The sequence below is a fragment of the Halichoerus grypus genome, chromosome 9 (genome assembly GCF_964656455.1).
Source record: "Halichoerus grypus chromosome 9, mHalGry1.hap1.1, whole genome shotgun sequence".
Classification (NCBI taxonomy): domain Eukaryota; kingdom Metazoa; phylum Chordata; class Mammalia; order Carnivora; family Phocidae; genus Halichoerus; species Halichoerus grypus.
The window spans coordinates 14,672,875-14,693,520 of NC_135720.1; the positions used below are offsets into that span (position 1 = coordinate 14,672,875).

The window sequence follows — 20,646 nt, forward strand, 5'->3', positions numbered from 1 at the left end:
CGTGATCAAATGGCATTATAATTATTTCTTAAGAAACACCAAAGAGAGAACTAGATACAAAAAGCAAATTAATTAATTTGCTGTTTGTCTCAACTTTGCTGTTCATTGTTATAACCACATTGGCCCACATGTTTCTGAAATATACACAAATGGAGAAATAGGATTTACCTAAAAGCAGAGAAAAGCTTAAAGGAACGTAGAATGAAACTAATTTTAAAGCATTTTGCTTAAATTTTAAAAATAGAGGCTTTATGTATAAGGTATTTTTAAGTCCAGTTTTATCAAGTTGACTGAAGATGGAATTAAAGACAATGAATCAAAACTACATTGAGATACCACTTTATACCTACTATGATGGCTATAGTGAAAAAGACAGCAAGTATTGATGAAGGTATATAGGAATTGAAATCCTCATTCATTGCTGGTGGAAATGTAAAATGGTGAAGCTGCTTTGGAAAACAGCTGGGCAGTTCTCAAAATATTAAACAGAGTTACCATATGACCTGGTAGTTCCACTCTTAGCTTTATACACAAGAGAAATTAAAATATTTGTCCACAGAAACTTGTGCAAGAATATTGTTCATAGCAGTGTTATTTATAATAGCCCAAAATGGGAACAACCCTAAATATCCATCAGCTGACGAACGAATAAATAAAATTGGTGTATCTGTATAGTGGAATACTACTCAGCAGTAAAAAGGAATGTGGAGATGATGCATCCTGCACATGGATCAACGCTGGAAACATTATGCTAAGTGGAAAGAAACCAGTCACAAAAGACAGTACCTTGCATGATTCCATTTACATGAAATGTCCAGAGTAGGCAAATCTGTAGAGACAGAAAATAGGTTAGTGGTTATCTGTTGCTCATGGATTGGGAAGAAATGGAGAGGGATGGCTGAGTGTGGAGTTCTTTTTGGTCTAAAATCGATTGTGGTGATGGTTGGCACCAAGTCTATAACTATACTAAAAGTCAATAAATTATACACCCTATATAGGTGAATTGTAAGGTATCTGAATTATATCTCAATAAAACTGTTTAAAATGTAGCAGAAATAATTTGAAAAACTTTTTGTTGAATTTGTTTGTAATGAAATAATTTTATCAACCAAATTAGATTAAAAAACAGTGAGTTCGGATAAAAAAAGAAAAGAAAAATGTGGGGTTTCTTAAATCTTTTTCAACTTTCTGAAAGGTCTTAAGCTATTCTCTACCTGAAAATAAACAAGCATACAAATTATATGTTAACCAGTGTTATTAGGTGATTTTGAAAGAAGAGAAACATAATTCTACTTTTAGTCACTTAGTTTTTGTAAGCAAAAACTAAACTTTATCTTTAAGTATATCTTAATTGATTGTTTAAAAATACATTCTGGATATACTTCAGGATTTCACACATATCCTGATACGACTGGAAATATTTTTCAAAGCCTTGCTAAAACCAGAATTTTGGGGAGGTTACTAGAAAAGTGGTCACTAAAATTGGGAACTCTGAAAGTATGTTTTTATGTTTTTACAAACAATAGTTGTTTCAAGCAGAGATGTTCAGTCGCCAGCAGATTTTGCACTCGATCATTATTGATGGGCAGCGTCTTCTAGAACAAGGTCAAGTTGATGACAGGTAGGATCTTTGATATATTATTATGAAGAAAGGTTTCAGTAAATTAGTCATTTTCTTTTTAATGAGCAGATTAGAGGGCATATGTCTAATCTTCCTCAGGCAATTGTACTGCAATGGAGCCTCAGTAATTGGAGGAAAGGCTTGTCTGAATCTCTGAAACTGCTGAGTATTGAATCTTTTTAAAGAACTGCTATTATATTACATGAAGGACATAGAGTAATTGGAAATCACCTAGCCAACCTTCTCCAGACCTCTGCAGGAGACTGGAATTAATGAATAGATCAGAACAACCTGTATTAATGATGTATCAATGGTTTGTAAACAGATGCTTCTACTCCTCTCATATAGTTACAGAAATGCTATTCCTCAAAGGAGCACAGAGATCACTAGATCATCTCTCTTACTTATAGATGAAAACTTGAGGCCCAGAAATGCCAACTGATGTGACCAAGGTCACTCAACTAGCCACAGAATTGTGTATCTGGTTTTTAGTGAGGACCAGCCAGCCAGCTTTCCCACACCATGGTAATTCCAGGCTTGAAAATGGTTTGCCACCTTAAGTCAGATGACACTCTGACACATTGAAATCCTGCTTCCTCTTCATTTACTTAGCAGATTACCTCTTTATTAAAAACGAAGAGGTAAAATCTAGCTCCTCTTTTGACTTCCTGTATGTGAATTGCCGATTTTGTGCTATATTTACATTTCCTAGAAACAATATCCAGTCTATCCCATCTACCTTATGTAGTGATATTTGGAGTATAAACCTCATTGATACTTACACATTTACATAAGAACATCTTTCCCATATTAAGGACCAGTAACTGTGATTATAATTAACTTAGTATTTTTTTTCCAAAAAAAAAAAAAAGAAAAGAACATAAATCACTGTTTTCGTTAAGAGGTTTTTTTTTTAACGTTTTGAAGCAATTTCAGTTTTAAGAGGATATTTCTTTGGAGGTAACATGAAAGATTTTCATGGTTAAGCTTGGAATGACAAAATGTGATACCGTATTTATTCTATTCCAAAGTAAGCCAAACTTAAACGTGAGCTTTACTGAGAATTTAAGGCCCTCAAAATAAAACAAATTCAAATGCAATTAACTTTTTCTTTGCTTTATCTTCCCTCGGTCAACTCTATAGAAGTATTATAAAAGTTTAAGCCAGTAAGTAAAACAAAATTTAAAATTCCCGTACAAGCTAACATCTATTAAATTGTAAATGTTAACAGTTAAGGAGAAACACCAAAGAGAGGAAAATGGGAGGTTTGGACCGAGGATGCTTCTGAAAATTGCAAGAGAAGAAAAATATTCAGATTAGAGCATGAAGGCCCCAGATTACAAATGTATTGTGTTTTAAAAGTTTGTTTATAAGTTTTGTGTTTTAGGGTTCAAGTTCAGCCATGAGAACCGTGTCATGTGTTAAGTACTTCCGCGAGCTGGCAGGTGGCTCAGGACAGTTGGGCTCTACAGAAAGTGAGGGCGAGGGCTCCAAAGAGATCTTGGATAGTGGCCTGATGGAAAAGCAGCGTGCGGGGCACTTTCCCTGTTGTAGGGCATTCTCAAGTCCTGGAGTGAAATGTCTTCAGAGATGATAGATGCTTGTAACTTCTAGGGGAGCTTCATGAGCCTAATTCATCACATTTAATTCTACTGCAATTAGATTATTAACATCAGAATTTCCTTTCAAAAACAGAAGCACCAGTAACACATTTGGTTACAAAACCAAGGTTTAGAGTAGGCTAGATGATAGGACATGTCAACGACATAGGAGTCCACAAGAGTAAGTTCAGCTCAGATTTGAAGCCGCCCTCAAGAGGAGAGAATAGTGTATCTAGGGAAGAAAAGCAAAACTAACACAATAGAGAAAAAACAAGTAATGTTACACTTTAATATTAAAATGTGAATAACACCCTAATTTACAAAGAAACTCATTCTATTTGATACTGCACAAACCAGTTCTAGAGCTACGGATTGAATGTTAAGGAAAACTTCCTAAAAAACTACCAACATTTTTTTTTAAAGGTAGAAAACACAGAGGTAGAAAGGACAAACTAAAAGACCTGAGATTATTTAGCCTGAAACTGAGAACACTTAAGTAGAATTTACTGTCTCTAAGTATGTGGACAACCTTCATACAGACAGTGATGACTACATAGTTTTCATTTTTCTAAGAACAAAATGAAGTGGGTTTAAAATGTAAAACGGACGATTTAGATTAATACGTGGAATAATTCACTAAAGATTAGGGCTGTTTATTGTGAGGGAATATGGAGCTTCTCCATCTCCCTCCGCTCCTCCATGCCACCCCCCCCCACTCGTGATCTCTCTCTCTCTCAAATAAGTAAATAAAAATCTTAAAAAAAATTTTTTTTTAAATAACATGGTTTTAAAATAAATTAAATAAATAAATAAATAAATAAATAAATACATAACATGGTTTTATTTAAGTGGCTTATGATTCTAGCTGAAATAACCCAGTGTTGTTCGTCCAAAGTGGCTTATAATTCTGGCTGAAGACAGAGGTTTATAAAAAAGTTTGGTTCTCATTTTCTTTTTCAAAAAATATTTTATTTATTTTTTAAAATTTTATTTATTTATTTGACACAGAGAGAGCACAGGCAGGGGGAGAGGGCAGAGGGAGAAGCAGACTCCCTACTGAGCAGGGAACCCAACACAGGGCTTAATCCCAGAACCCTGGGATCCTGACTTGAGCTGAAGGCAGACACTTAACTGACTGAGCCACCCAGGCTCCCTGGTCCCCATTTTCTCCCTCTCGCTGTAGCACTCACAAGATGCTGTCACCTGCTGCATACACTGTTTGGGCCCCTTCCCACTGCATCTGCTACCCTATGCTCTCTCCCCACTTGTGCATTCAGGCAGGGAATAATTAGTGACCTTACAGATAGGCCTTTAACCTGTGCTGAGACATGAAAATATTCACTGTTTGCAGAAACCAATAGTTATTAATTTTAAAAATTACTTGAAATAGACCTGATAAAAGATCATGGCGTGATATTTGAAAACCTCTGCCCTAAATCACTTCTCAGGGCTCTTTAGGGTCATCGAGTGTATATACATTGTGTGTATACATGACTTACATGTAAATGCATCCAGGGTAACAGTGTTTCCTCCCTGTGTAATTATTTCTGCACCAGGGATGAATTCAACCTGAAATTGACACTTCTCAGCAATCAGTGGCAGGGAGTAATTCGCAGGGCCCAGCAGAGGAGGGGCATCATCGACAGCCAGATTCGCCAGTGGCAGCGATACAGGGAGATGGCAGAGAAGCTTCGTAAATGGTTGGTTGAAGTGTCCTATCTTCCCGTGAGTGCTCTCGGAAGCGTCCCAATACCACTGCAACAGGCAAGGACCCTCTTTGATGAAGTGCAGGTAAGGTGCAAAACACAGGCTTTTTAAACCTCTTCTACATTTCCGCTATACACCTTACCCTCGCCTCAGTTCTTCACCAGGTTCCTGGAGTGACACTGGAATGAGGACAAATATTGTCCCAAAGTATCAACAGGAACTTACAATCTGATTGCATTACAAAGTCCGTATTTAATGATAGTCTGGTCGGGCCCAGCCGCTCACAGACCCCGTCCACGGCCCACACCAGTGCATCCCAGCAGCTCACTAACCTTCAGCATGGAGGGAAAGGCAATGGCCAGGAATGGAGCACTTTGCATTGATTATAACCATGAGCAATTTAAACGTGTAACTTGAGTATTCCAGAAAAGATAAAAGTCTTAGTCCTGTCTGAGCTCTCGGTCCATTCCTGGTTTGGCCCCTTCCTTCCATCTGCCTGGAAACCTGGGCCTCCAGCCCCTTAGATGCCTCCCTCCTAGCACTCCGATCAGTCGTCCCCAGTATTTCATGTCTCCTCTTGCTTTGGAGGTCATTGTTTGCTGCTTCCTTTCTCCTGGGAGACCTCATCCCCCCATGGCTTCGTCTGCCTCCTACTAGCACAGAAGGGTCAACGTGTTATCTTCCAGTTACATCTACCTCCTGAGCTTTCAACTTATGTATTCAACTGCCTTTAGATTTATATATATATATATATATATATATATATATATATATATATATATATATATGCATCATAGACATAGTATACTCCATGGGTTCCCACGGAGCCTGTAATATCTGGATGAGCCATTCTCTGGCAGTCCCTTGTCCCATGTCCCCTATTCGAGGAAATGTCATTACCAGCTATCTGGTCTGTCAGTTAGGAATTTTAGAGTAACTCTAGAGCTGTATTCTTGTTCTCTCCCTCCCCATTTCTAACACACTCCCAGTTTCCATCCCCACTGCCACTACCTTAGATGAGGAGCTCTTGATTTCTTACCTACAGAGACAATACCTTTCTAACCTATTTCAGTGTATCCAATATATGCCCTTTTCCATTCCATTTTCTACCCTGCTGCAGTGTTTTAATCCAAACACATCACTTCCCTGCTTAATATTCTCCTGTGAATCTCAATCACTTTCACTATTAAAAAAATACCTGTGCAGGGTGTGATCTTGTATCATCTTCTGCCACTCTTTCACCTGTCTACTGTATTCCAGTCCCTGAAAACTACACCGAGGTCCTGAATTCATCCTACTGATCTCGTATAGTAAATTTGCCCATCTTCATTTGTCTGCGTGGAAGGATTCTTCTCCCTGACTCCTGGCCTTCGTCACACTAGGTCCTTCTTCATCTGACTGTATTCATGTGTCTTCCAAGACTCATGAAGCCTTTTCCCTTTGAGGAAGCCTGTCTTGCATCCATGTGGGTTAGATATCTGAGCACGGGTCTTTCTTGGAAGTGGGTTATTTGTATGAACCGAGCATCACAAACCTTTTTTTGTGGAAGAAATTAAAAGACCCTAATAAAACTTAAGACAAATGAGACATGTAACAGTGTGTTCCCTGTGCCTCAATCTCCTCGAGCAGTTTCCGTATCGCACTGTGATTGTATTTAACTTGGGGACGGAAATTAAGCCTCCCCTGTTGAACTCTCATTCATTTTTACAGTGCTTCATTCACGCCCGAGTACTAGCTCCATAAATGTTGGATAAAGAGGGCATGCAATGTATGAAAGACTGTAGGGTCGCTTAAACACACTTGCAATAGGGACCTGGTGAGGAAAAGAATGAGAAAGTAAAAAGCTACGGTTCCTTTCAGTTCAAAGAAAAAGTGTACCTGCGTCAACAAGGCAGCTACATCCTCACGGTGGAGGCGGGCAAACAGCTCCTCCTCTCAGCCGACAGTGGGGCTGAGGCCGCCCTGCAGGCCGAGCTCGCGGAAATCCAGGACAAGTGGAAATCAGCCAGCCTGCGTCTGGAGGAGCAGAAGACAAAGCTGGCCTTCCTGCTGAAAGTAAGTTCAGCTCTTTGCTCCTGTAGATGTAATGCAGTTTCGGAAGCCACGTAAGTGGTCCTGCTGCGCCCTCCTGTTGTTAGCTTTCCAGACAAAGCAAAGATCGTTAAGTCATACCCTGCAGTATTTTGATCCCCTGCCCTGTGTCTCATTTAAGACTTTGTCCTGTCTTGCATGACCTGGAGAAGTTTCCCAATTTTCAGCAGTTTGTCTTTCAGAAAAATCCCCCAGCTGAGTAGTTTTAAGTCTAATAAGACTGTCCAAGCGACGAATTCTGATTAATGGTCGGGGCTGAGCCAAGAGCCCTGTGATGATTTTATAAATCCAAACAGGAATGCAAAGAGTAGATTCCACTCCCTGATCTAAGACTCTAAAGTGGTTTTTAAGATTGATATCTCTTATTTTACAGCAGGGAAAAACCTATCCAAGAGGACACTCTTGATTTCATCTTAGTTTATCCAAGCACATTGCTATGAGATAAAATTCAGGAGGTATATTAAGCCTTCCGTTGGATACAGAGAGCATACTGATCACACCACAAGTTTAGGAAGAGGTAGATTTATCCAGACCCCCCACGAGATGCTTCCTCCCTCACTTTCCGTAACCATACGCAATACATAATCGGAAGGCATTGGGTACAGGGCATGGTTTCTGGAGCCAGATATATCCAAGTTAAAACCATAATAAACCAACTTAACCTGGTTAACTCAACCTGTCTGAGGCTCAGTTTCCTCCTCTCTGGAGTAGGCATGATTACCCCTCCTTCAGACGGTATTGTGAGGATTTAATGAAATAATGAAAGTAAACATGTGGCACACATTGAGGATGCAATAAGTGATGGTCATTATCACTGTTGATATTATTTTCATATTCAAGAGTGAACAGAGCTAAATAGGAAAGTTTTATATATGTTGATAATCACCAACACTTCAACAAAGTTGTCTATTAAACTTGGCTTGCCACGTTTGTGGATCACAGATAGTAATTAAAGGTAATGGAACACATTTTGCTTTTATAATGCTTCAACTATGCACACCCTTTGGGTTTATTCTGTTGAATTTTACTTAATAATATATTACCTTCTGTGTGGGAAACAATCAATCAAAAATGCCACTGAACATTTGTTAAAGAACTATTACTTGCACACAGCACAATTCATCAGTAATACAATATGTCTGATTCTTTTTTTCTTCTTTTTTTGCTTTCAGGAAAGGATTAAAAATGTTGTAACTCATTCTGTAGAGATCATTTTAATCATATATTTTTCTTTATTTGTGATGTGATTTTTGGACTCATTCCCAAGACTTTAATTAGGCGAAATGGCTGAGTCACTGCATTTGCTTTTCTTGCCAGTCTGTTTGTTGGTGTGTAAAACATCCACTTTGATAGATGTTTGCAGACCATGACATTTTGTTATTTCCTTGTAATTCATGTAATAAAAAGACTGGATTATAGCTTTGGAATCTAAGCCACCCTTGGAAAGGGGAATCCTTATTCTTCTCTTGTTAAAGTTTATTTTATTTTAAATCATACACTAGGACCCATTTGCCTAAGAAGGAATTCATGAAGCTAAATTCTAATGTTAATGTCATTTTTCTTTATTTTAGTGTATCTTCACATCACTGCTATAATGCTTATCTAATTTTAGCCCTTGATTTAATGCTCTGAGTAAATATGTCAAAATACAGTGATTCTAATTCTGTGGCCTTCATGTTCACCTGCTTCACTATGGCCTCTTAATTTTGTTATGGAAAATAAGAAACCGGCCTTTTCTCTTTTAGATCAATGAACATTCACTGATGGCATGTTGATAGGTTTCAGAGTGTGTGATGATTTCATTGAGAATGCTGTTCAATTTAGTAAGAGGATCTCACTTTGCTTAGCACTGATGAACTACTTGTAGCCTGGGAACACAGAGATACGTTAACAAAGGGGAATGGGTACAAATCTGACCAAGACAGACAGTTTGTGTTTTTTCTGATAAATGGAAAGAGGGAATGTGGTTATGCACTCTAGGAAGTTCCCTGAAGGAATTTAAAAGAGAAATGACAATCTTGGGCCAAATTCTCAGTTCAGTTAGAAACCAAAAGACCTTTTGAGTAGGGAGGCACTTTAGTCAGCACTTCTAACAGAAGACAGTTTTGGTCATAGCACCTGTGGGTTGCCGTGCTAAAAATAAAGCATCAGGAAAGAACACAGAAAGAGCCCAGACAAGAAAAAACTGGTGACAATGGAAGAGATAATGTGAAGGGAAAGGCGGCATGATTTGGCACCAGGCTTATTACTAAAAGCAATTCTAGTTGTCTTTCTTTGGAACCCAGTAATTTTAGTTGTGGGGAGTGGCCACTGAGAAGAGTCACCAGGAAGGTGGGGGGGGGGGGACAGGAATGGGAGGTCATAGGCAAAATTAAGGAGATTTGTTTAGGTGAATTTAATTTGAATTGTCTCTGAGACACTAGACAGGAATTAATTTGTAGCTCTAATGCTATAAAGAATCAAGTCTCCATTATGGATCCTATCATTTTTTTTCTTTTAATTAAAAAAAAAATACATGCGTCTGATTAAAAAAATTCAGGTAATAATTAAAGTATGTAGAGTGAAAAATGAAATTTCCCCTATACCACCACCAAATCCTGTGATCTTCCCCAGGGGTAACCACTGCTACAAGTTTGGTGTATAATCGTCCAAAACAACCACATAATGTATGTTTTCTCTGTCACTCTGTAGAGATCTACTGGTCTCTACCACCACACTCTCTACCACTTAACTTGCTGTATTCTTCTCCAGAGCACTTAGTATTTGACATACTGGATGTATATTTTTAAAATTTTGCCTCATCTCTCTGCTTCCACTTATTGATTGTTTCAGCTTTTATATGTTATATACTCAACCCTTTGTGATACACGTTTCAGCACTTTCAAGATGAAGCCCACCCAGTGCCAACCGTTGGTACTTGTGGTTCTACTTCTGTAACAAATCAAATGTATGTACCACATACTGTTCATATAATGAATTGAATCAGAGTCAGGGTTATATTATTTTTATGCTTCAGCCTGAAAGAGATTCCATATCCTCTTTTTTATCTCTTATAAAGCGTTTGAGGTCGTGTAGACACCTTATGGGTGGAGTTAGGAAAGAGGCAGAATAGTGCGATTACCTCTTACCTCTGCAGATTGATCCAGATGCAGATAACATTTTTGAGTACCCATAATATTCTGGGCCTTGTATTTGATGTGTTCACACCATTGCTTCCTCCAGCCCTCCAACAGTTATAGAGTTTGTGTTATGCCCATTTTCATAGGGAAAACTGAGGCATAGCATATTACCTGCTTAACGTCACATACGTAAGTGTAGAACTCAATCAACTCTTCTGATGCTGCCTACAAATGGATGTGGACTCCCGAGTGAATCTTTAATTGTTTCTCTTGGATTAAGAAGAGTGTTTTTCTTTTGTTCCAGTTTCCTACAAAAAAAAAAAAAAAGCCATGAAATTTCTTTCTTCTCCCATTATAGGACTGGGAAAAATGTGAGAATGGAATAGCTGATTCTCTGGAGAAACTACGAACGTTCAAGAAGAAGCTTTCTCAACCTCTCCCAGATCACCACGAGGAGCTGCATGCAGAACAAATGCGTTGCAAGGTAAATGACTGGATTGAGCTTTTAGCCGTCACTTACCTCTGTGCTTCTGCTGTCATATTGCCTCTGAAAGCATAATTCAGTCAATCTGCTCCATCTGTGAACATGTAGATGCAAGTTCCTGGATATCGCATTAGGGCAGACAACTCTGGTGAGACTTGGTTGTTGATTTATTGCAGTTGATGAAATTATAGACTAGTTTATGGATTATCTTGAGAAATATAAACACAGCATTAAAAGATATTTAAAAGCTGGGTCAAAAGCAATAAACACAATCTTTTTAAAGCATCTACACTGGAGAGTTGTTCTAGCAGAATAGTCTAGTTCACAGAAAGGAGAGCGAGCCTCGGCAGCCTGGAAATTCTGCAGACAGTGGCCCTTAGGGGAACACCCTGTCCTCCACACTCTTCTGTAAGGAAAACAGGAACTGTAAATAGCTGATCTCAGTTACTGCATGGAGACACACAGTCGTTCAGGTACTCAGGGCCCTGACTGCTTAAAGATCATGATCAACACCTCAAATCGCAATTGGAAGCAAATCAGGAGCTAATACAGACCGCTCCCTGCATTATGAGCTTGCTGAGACCAGTGTGATTTAGTGTCTGTAGGATATGTTCCATTCATACCTATATAGTCAAGTGAAGTGTTTGGATAACAGTTCTCTGCTGAGCAAGATGCAGATCTAGTCAAAACTACCTTTACAAATGCTTTTTCTCCCCCAAATAATACATGTCCTTGTGTTTCCCAGTCATTTGCAAATCACTGCCCTAGAGTAATGCTGTAAAACTTCACAGATACTGGGGCGCCTGGGTGGCTTAGTCAGTGAAACCTCTGACTCTTGGTTTTCTGCCCACGTCATGATCTCGTAAGTTGTGAGGTCAGGCCCCACGCTCAATGCTCAGCCGAGAGTCTTCTTGAAGATTCTCTCCCTCTGCCCCTCCCCCACTCTCTCTCTCTTTCTTTCTAAAATAAATAAATAAATCTTTTAAAAAAAAAACTTCACACATACTTAAATGATTTGGATTTTAATCAGAAGTTCTCTGCTTCACACTGGCTAAGAAGTCATAAGCATTAAAGAAAAAATCATTTTTTAAAGAAGTCTTGAAATCACAAAAAGCCTGGATTTAAGAATTTTTCTTCAGTATCAAAATTTAAGGATATCCTTTGAAACTCGAAAGAGACAGATTTATGGGGCGCCTGGGTGGCTCAGTCGTTAAGCGTCTGCCTTCGGCTCAGGTCATGATCCCAGGGTCCTGGGGTCAAGTCCCGCATCGGGCTCCCTGCTAGGTGGGAAGCCTGCTTCTCCCCCTCCCACTCCCCCTGCTTGTGCTCACGCTCTCTCTGTGTCAAATAAATAAATAAAATCTTAAAAAAAAAAAGAGGCAGATTTAGGAAAAATAAAAGGTAATACACATTACATCATGGATGGCAAATGAGGAAAATATTATCTTGAGATGTAAATTCAGAAGCATGCAAAGATTAAAAAGTTTGTTTTAAATCTGTGATGTTAAATTTCTAACAAGTGATTAAAGAAAACTGTGATAAACAGAAATGGGCATTTATTGGCCACTCTTATGTGGCAGTGACTACACAGCGTTATCTCAGTTGACATAAACACAAGCTCACGAGGACAGTCTGTTATTTCCCTTTTACAGATGTGAAAACTGAGGCTTCTAGAAGTTTAATAACATTTCCGAGTTTGTAAATATCAAGGCTGCCTGAATCCAGAGGCTGTATTTTTACAACAGGGACTCATCTAATGGAGCCTGTGAGTCTGAAACAGTTAGTTTTTGTGGTGGTGGTGTTTCTTTTATAATCCTTACACCATGGATTATATCTGATATTTGAGTTAGGGGCTAGAAATGGGCATTAAAAGGGGGAAATATTTATACTGGTATGACAGCTTAATATGTCTACGAATATAAGCAGAAATACTGCATATTTACTCCACCTGGATGGTTTGGTCTTTCAGCCAAATGCTGTTACCATGGGACCTCATCTCCCAAAATACAACAGTTACAAACATACCCGGCTATTAAGTTTGGAGATTAAAAGGATGCATTTTGGTCCAGCTCTCTGCTCTTCCCCAAACCACCCTTAGCAGCAAAACAAAGCAATTACCTGGAAAATTCAGACTAAAACCTTGTTTGCCTAAATTGCCTGAGAAGTTAGCCTCAGACAGTACCGTTAATTGCCTTTGCCTTCGGAAACTTGTCTCCTGTGTGAAGAGACAAAAAGAGAGGAGAAAAAGCCATGTGAAATACTCTGTTTATACACAGAACTAGCTGGAATCTAAAAGCATCAACAGCTGGCAAAAAGCAAGACTCATACAAATTGCAAAACTGATCATCGGTTCAAAGCATTGCAAAAACCAATGTCAACCCATTCAAATATTGTTTTATGGTTTTTTTTCTTAAATCATTTCCCAAAAGGACAGAGTACATAATATTTTCTTCAGTAACCTGAAGAAATCTGTGTTCCTACAGGAAATGAATTCAGTCCATTATTTTCAACTGAGTAATAACAGCAATGGATCTTTTCAGTGATTACGTTATTAAGTCTATATCATAGAATGTAAACTCATAGTGTTTGAGGATGAACGTGACCCCAGGAGTTTGGTTTTTTGAAAATATTTTATTAACGTGATTATTAACTCAGGACAAAAGTAAAGCCTGGATTAGCAGTTTATGAAATCAGTTTAAAAGTAAAGAAGATCAGGCAGTGATGAAATTTCAACTTAGAAAAGATGAGCCAAGAGGCGCCTGGGTGGCTCAGTCAGTTAAAAGTCTGCCTTCGGCTCAGGTCATGATCCCAGGGTCCTGGGATTGCCCAGCATCCGGCTGCCTGCTCAGCGGGGGACCTGCTTCTCCCTCTGCCCCTCTCCCCGCTTGTGCATGCTCTCTCTATCTCAAATAAATAAACAAAATCTTAAAAAAAAAAAAAGAAAGATAAGGTGAGCCAAAATGATCAGTTAAATGGTAAATAGATCATAGGAAGATTCGTCAAGCAACCTGGGTTGTTTTATTTTTTTTAATTTATTTATTTGAGAGAGAGAGCACACATGCAAGGAGAGTGAGCACAGTGGGTCAGGGGGAGTGGCAGAGGGAGAGGGAGAAGCAGGCTCCCCGCTGAGCAGGGAGCCTGATGCGGGTCTCAATCTCAGGACCCTGAGATCATGACCTGAGCCCAAGGCAGACCCTTAACCGACTGAGCCACCCAGGTGCCCCACAACCTGGGGTTTTATCAGAAGAACTTGGCAAATGACCAGACAACACCAGAGCAAATAAAGTAGACCAAGTGAGATGTTCAAATAGAATGGATGGAAAAATAATTGTATCAAGAGGGGATTCCTAGCACACTTCAGAAATTGTTGATGATAGATATTCATGGGGGTATTCACGTTTTTGTTTTTTTAATCTAGGAACTGGAAAATGCAGCTGGGAGCTGGACAGATGACTTGGCTCAGCTGACACTCTTGAAGGACACCCTCTGTGCCTACATTAGCGCTGATGATATTTCCATCCTGAATGAACGCATGGAGCTGCTGCAGAGGCAGTGGGAAGAACTGTGCCACCAGGTAAGACAAACTCTGTGTGGAGCATTAGCTCAGAAAGGTGGAAAACTGGAAGATGACTTGGAATGTCAAATGGCTTGACCCATGTTTGGACCTAGCCTGTAACTCAGAGTATACACAGAGGAAGAACTCTGGGTTTTGTGAGACTATTTCAGATTAAGAAAATTATATCTTAACATTATATTTGAGATGCATCTCAGCTGGATTCTCTTGCTGTCCCTTTCACTGACTGGCATAATATTGTAAGAGGAAAAACAGTTTTTTGGTTCATGGATGTGATCTTCATAGGTACAGGTGGTCTTTTTCTTACTTTAAACATGTGAAAAACCTTTGTTTTATTTGCATTTTTAGCTAATACTGTGGAAATGGCTTTGTATTTGGAAATGTTGTGGCTGTTGATTTACCATCGTAGTTTCCTAGTAATTCATGGTTTGGCATTTTTAGTCATATGTGATTCATTTATTAAGTACCTTCTTTGTGCATTATACTATAAAATTGAGATCCCAGATTGGATTTTGATTTTGAAATGAAAGGAAGAGATTGGTAGAAAAGCAATGAGAAGGCATCAAAGGCAAAGAAGAACAACATAGATTAAAGGCCCACAAGTGAAGAACAGGTTCTGACTGAGGACCTGGAGACCATCCCCTCCAGGAAGCTGGGAGTGCGTCAGCAGTGCCCCATGCTGAAACCGACTGCTCTCCTTGGCACATAATAGCCTGTGGTCCATATTTGTTCAATGAATCAGTCACATTAATTGTGAATTTCACAAGCTATAGTAGATGTTCCTACCATCGAGTTTACAACAGAGCTGAGACTAAAATCAGTCCAGAAGAACCTGTACAGTGAAGAAGGCAACTGGTATAAACAAGTTAAAACAATGTATAGCAGTGTGCATTGCAGGAAATAAAGGACACGCTTGTTGCAGTAGATAAATCTTGAGCTGAGCGCTGAGAAGGGGAGCTGAAGAGACAGATTGGTGTGGAGGGAGTGAGCGGATGGGTTGGATGAGCTTGCAGCTTGAGTAAAGGCACAGGAGTGGAGTAGACAGAGGACCGACCCACGTGGGGAGAAGCAAGTGTTACAAGAATGAGGAAGGGGCTTCTGAGAAGGGGTCTCTTTGTGCCTCCCCAGTTTCAGGCCAGCTGTGCCATCCTAGAGATCTCTTTTCTTCCATCCTCCCCACTTTCTCTGACTTTAGAGATGCTTATTTTCATGCTTCAGGAAACATTAACCAGAGTTTAAGAGGCTCATAGCCTCCTGATTCATTTGACATCAACAAGAAGTTTGTCGTTAGGTGAATTTCTCTCTATGTTTAGATTAAAACCAAGATATTTCTCAGACCATGAGCCAAGGGAAACTCTGGAGCACACTTCCTAAATGTGTGAACAATTTTCTATGAATCTATACTTTTAAAAGGGAGGGGTGTAAGAGATGATTTTTATAAACAGTTTATGCTAGTGATTTGAGTTCAAAATTAATTTAGCCATTTTTCACAGAGCTTCATATTCTTAGTGAACACAATGAGAAACTCACGTTGAGCATGATAGTGCTAATCACAATACTTTATTCTTCTCTGAAGTATTCAACCCAAAATCAATACATAACTATCCAGTAAATTATCATATAATTTTCTAATGCAAGGACTTTATCATGGCATATCATATAAGTGCAAGATAACTTGGTGTGTACAAATAATGGAAAATGATCACAGCAATCTTCAGTTACTTTTATGAGCCTTATTCATTTGTCTATCTTAAAATTGAGAAAAATCTAGCACTACTTGCTGACTCAATACTTTTCAGCATATTCTGTGAAATTAATTATACTATACCTATTTCTCTGGCTAATTGATGTCTTCAAAGCTCTCAGAGAGATAACACTTTAGATAATGGCTTCCATTCCCTTCCCAAACCTGCCAGGAACTGCCCTACCCCAAAACCTTGCTCAGACCACTCCTCCTGCCTAGACTGACTATTCCTTCTGATTTTAACCCATCTTTTTCAAATGCCACAACCCCTGTGATGCCATTGTTTGAGATGCTCAGACCTCAGTATTTTCCTATTCCTTTGAACACCCATTTCCCTTTTGGCTTGTGCCATCATTTGACAGTACATTTTTTTCTCTCTTCTTCTTCTTCTTCTTTTTTTTTTTTTTTTAATATTTTGACTTTATTTCAAGACTATGAGGCCCTTGAGAATGAAGACCATTTCTTTTTATCTCCAGTGCCTGTTAATAATTAAAAGAAGACTTTAGGGCATTTGTTTTATGTCATTATACTTATGTTCCTTTAAATGTAAAATAATGATAAGGTCTTTGAATATTTTGGAAGTTTAGAAGATTATGATTATACAGTATTTTTTGATTTAGGAAAACTGGTACTGTGTAAAAATGCCATGAAGTAGAAAGGACACGAACTTCTGGTTATAAAATGAATTAGTTCTGGGGATCTAATGTATAGCATGGTGACTATAGTTAACAAGACTGTATTATATATTTGAAAGTCACTAAGAGAGTCGGTATTTGATTTTTTTAATTAATTTATTTAAAGTTTTATTTATTTTTTAAATTCCAATATCATGAACATACCGTGTTATATTAGTTTCAGATATACAATAGAGTGATTTAGTACATTACTCAGTGGTCATCAATATAAGTATACCCTTAATACCCTTCACCAATTCATTCTTCCCCCCACCTCGCTCCCCTCTGGCAACCACCAGTTTGTTCTCTATATTTAAGAGTCTTTTTTTTTTTTTTGCTTATCTCTTTTTCTTTGCTCATTTGTTTTGTTTCTTAAATTCCACATATGAGTGAAATTATATGGTATTTGTCTTTCTCTGACTGACTTATTTCACTTAGCATTATACCCTTTAGATCCATCCATGTTGTTACACATGGCAAGATTTCATTCTTTTCTTATGGCTAATATCTTAATTGCTCTCACGTTACACATAGAAATAGTAATTATGTGATATGATGGATGTGTTAACTAATCTTGTGGTTATCATTTCATAGTAGATATGTGTATCAAATCACCACACTGTACACCTTAAACTTACACCATGTTATATGTCAGTTATATCTCAATAAAGCTGGAAAAAGAAAAAAGGGGACAAAAGTGTCTATGTTTAAAATTGCTCACCAGACTTAGATATATCTAGGCAACAGTGTGTTTGGAAATATATTTTGAAGGCTGCTGTTGATCATATGATATGCCGTGAAGAGATTAGTACCTTGCACCTGTGAGTGGACTAAGACTTAAGTAAAAAAAAGAGGAAGTACAGTGAATACACAGTGTTTCTAGAAACTTTCTAACTTGAATGTCTTAAGGCATGAAGCTAAAGCATACTGATCTCACATTACTTCAATCTAAAAAAACTATTGAATCCAGTGAGATTTTAGTCATGGGTAGTCATACCAAAGGTGCTAGGATATAACTGCAAGTAGGAATATAAATTAGTTACTAGTCCTTGAGCTAGTGTTTCCGGAGTACCTCTGTCAAGTATGAAACCACAAAAGGAAATGAGCTTGAGCCTAAGGTCTCATTTTAAAAGCTAAAAACTTTAGTTAAACCTGGCGTTATCCCACGGTTAGAGAGCAAGTTGTCTCTTCGTAGTCGGATCGAATCAGCGGATGAGAAGGCAGGAGTCATTGGGACTACCAAGGAGAATGAGGAAGGCATGCTGTAAGTAAATGTTTCAGAGGAGAGTTAACATAGGAGAGTATACCATTCACAAATAGACTCCCCAAATGGTTTGTTGTGTCTGCCCACGGCCAGGGCTTTTATCCGTTTTTATCCCCGTTTGGGTTTGTAGATCTGTGTGTAATTCTAGTTGAGGTATAAATATATCATCATTGTAATTGCTTGGTGTTTTTCAAATTGTCATGGTAAAAATATTTGAAGTCGAAAAGGATGTATTTCCTGTTCAGCTGCCTCACACTCGAGGTTTCAGCCAGTACTTGCCAGCTATTGGCAATGCAGAGTGTTTGTGACCTTGAGAAAAACCTAAATATGTGCTAAGCTGATAAATAATTCAAGGGTTTCAGCTAACCCTAAAGAAAGAGAGGGTAATGTTCGCTTATCATATAGCCTAAATGTCAGTTTTACAAACCAAAAGGAAAACGCCGTCTCCATTATGAATTGACATCTCTCGAGAAGCTTTTGGTGCTGCTTTGTAACCAGTGCTTGTGGTCTACCTGTTTCTTCTTTCAGCTGTTGCTTTACAGTGAGCAAATGAAAGCAACACTTTCGTGCTGTGTGATAAGCACCAGAGACACATATTCAAGCTACTCAGTGGAGGTGTTGACTACCTGAGTGTCAAGGGGGAAAAAATATTAAAAACTCAAATGATGCCCTGTAGTAGTCATCGTCGTCTGTTAATGGCCAGCTTTTGTTAAACCTTTAGTATGTACTCGTTACTTCCTTAAATTTTTTTCTTGTTTGTATTCTATTACGAGCCTACTCTTCCAGGACATATGTCAGGGCTTGGCACAGAGTAGACACTTGTTTACTGCAAACAGTAAACATTTGCTTAATGGGATTTGGAACAGATGAAAAATTCATTTACAAATGAAGGAAGTAAGGCATAGAGAAGATGAGTAAACCTGCCCTGGTCACATCATTAGTAAGTGATAGAGACTGTTTTCGAATCTCAGCTGCCTCTGGATATTTGATCATAATGTTATATCACAGCTTGTATCAAAGACTCATGCTTTGCTGGTTCTGTCTCATACTGACTACAAACAAATGCCTCGAATTTGTCTAACTTCTCTTCATCTCTCTGGAATGGGTATAATAAAACCTACCTCTCAAAGAAATAGGTAGTATTTTTCTATTATGTGGTCATCTTCCCTGCAGGTGTTGTAGGGGAAAGCCCTAGAATTCATCCTTGCTCATGGCCAAGATTTGGGGGAAGAGGAAAGGAGGAGCTATACATAGCAAGACCTGTTAATCTTAAATCTGAAGGGTGGGGGCTTTTACTCTTGTCTTAAAAAACAGTTGCTTTGGGAGGTCCCAATTATGAAAATATAGTTTCAGTTTGGACATCAATTGAACCAGAATTTTAATGACCAGCCACACTCTTGACTCAGATGCTGTGTGAATGAGAGGGAAAAAGTCATATCCACCAGAAAATTCCAAATCTTAGCATTCTGCAGAAGATCTGAATACACTGGGCTATCGGAGTTCAAGAGGAAAGGGGGTGCTGGAAGGATCATGCTCTTAGCTGCAGCACGGTCTTGGTATAGCTTATTGTAGTTGAACTTTGTCTCTAAAACTTTTTAACCTGTGTTTTCTTAGCCTTTCCCATTCCTACCAGTATCGACCCCGAGTAAATTCACTGCTTTTGGGCTGTTCTGTATTTTTCTGCCTCAAAGAAAACTTAATGATAAGCTGACTTGTACTAATGGGGAAATACTTAATGGATTCATCAGTGTCACCCTACCCAGAGAAATTTTTATTTTAAGAGATCATAATTAATTCAAAAGAATGCATTTGTAATGGTGACATTTCAGAAACTGTGTTAGGTTATAGGGCCCACTATCTAAGCAGCTCAGTATGACTAAGGCTAGCCCCAGCATAGGGAACCTGGTCTCAAAGCCTAATTACCAGGTGTATTCTTAGATGTAGAATCATAGACATTTTGGGTTGTGTGGGACCTTGACTAATATTTACCCAATCATTAACAGAGCCAACCCTAGGCAGAATTGCTAACTAGGAAGTGTATAGTACCTTAGAAATATTTTCATTTTGATTTTTAAAAGAAAATTGGTTTGAAGTGCATCACAAAGTAAAATGGATTGATGGATAAAGGAATATATGTATTAAAGCAAAATGGAGCAAAATGTTCACAATTTTAGAGTCTAGTGAGTATATTATGGGTGCTTACCATTACAATTCTTTCAATTTTTCTGTATGTCTAATGTTTTTCATAATAAAATGTTAGTGGGAAAAAAGAAAATTGAGAGGTAGGTGCTTAATGCGATGAGATGACTGGTGGAATGTCTAGCATTATCAACAGGAGTGTGTAGAACATCTATAAAAAAGGATCATCTTCTTGCCACTCAAATCACATTATATTTTACTAACATGTAGCTTAGCTCAACTAAAAATATCCCTTAGTATCTCAACCAGCACTGCAAAAACAAGAGTATTATGAAGTCATACAATTTTAAAATACTGGAAGGGATCGCTCTAGACTAAGAGATAAGAACCAGGCCCCTTGTGTCTCTAATGCATAAAGAACTATTACAACTCAGTGCTAAAAAAAAAAAAAAAAAAAAAAGCCCAATTCAAAAATGGGCAAAGGATTTGACCAGATAGTTCCCCAAAGAAGATATACAGATGGCCAAGAAACATGAAAAGATTCTCAGCGTCATTAGCCATCAGAGAAATGAGAATCAAAACCACAGTGAGATACTACTTCACATCCACTAGGGTGACCAAAATCAAA

General features: G+C 38.4%; 1 protein-coding gene across 2 annotated transcripts in view; it reads left to right on the forward strand.

The window, feature by feature from the left end:
* SYNE1 (spectrin repeat containing nuclear envelope protein 1) overlaps window positions 1-20,646 on the forward strand; it is a 436,526-nt gene that overhangs the window by 357,402 nt on the left and 58,478 nt on the right. The window contains exons 124-128 of one of the 2 annotated variants that reach the window (XM_078054564.1): window positions 1,527-1,621; window positions 4,779-5,013; window positions 6,790-6,984; window positions 10,498-10,623; window positions 14,042-14,197. In XM_078054564.1, the coding sequence (XP_077910690.1) occupies window positions 1,527-1,621; window positions 4,779-5,013; window positions 6,790-6,984; window positions 10,498-10,623; window positions 14,042-14,197 (807 nt within the window). Of the gene's footprint in view, window positions 1-1,526; window positions 1,622-4,778; window positions 5,014-6,789; window positions 6,985-10,497; window positions 10,624-14,041; window positions 14,198-17,746; window positions 17,880-20,646 lie in introns of those variants that run through there. The other variant, XM_078054565.1, reaches the window with a different exon arrangement.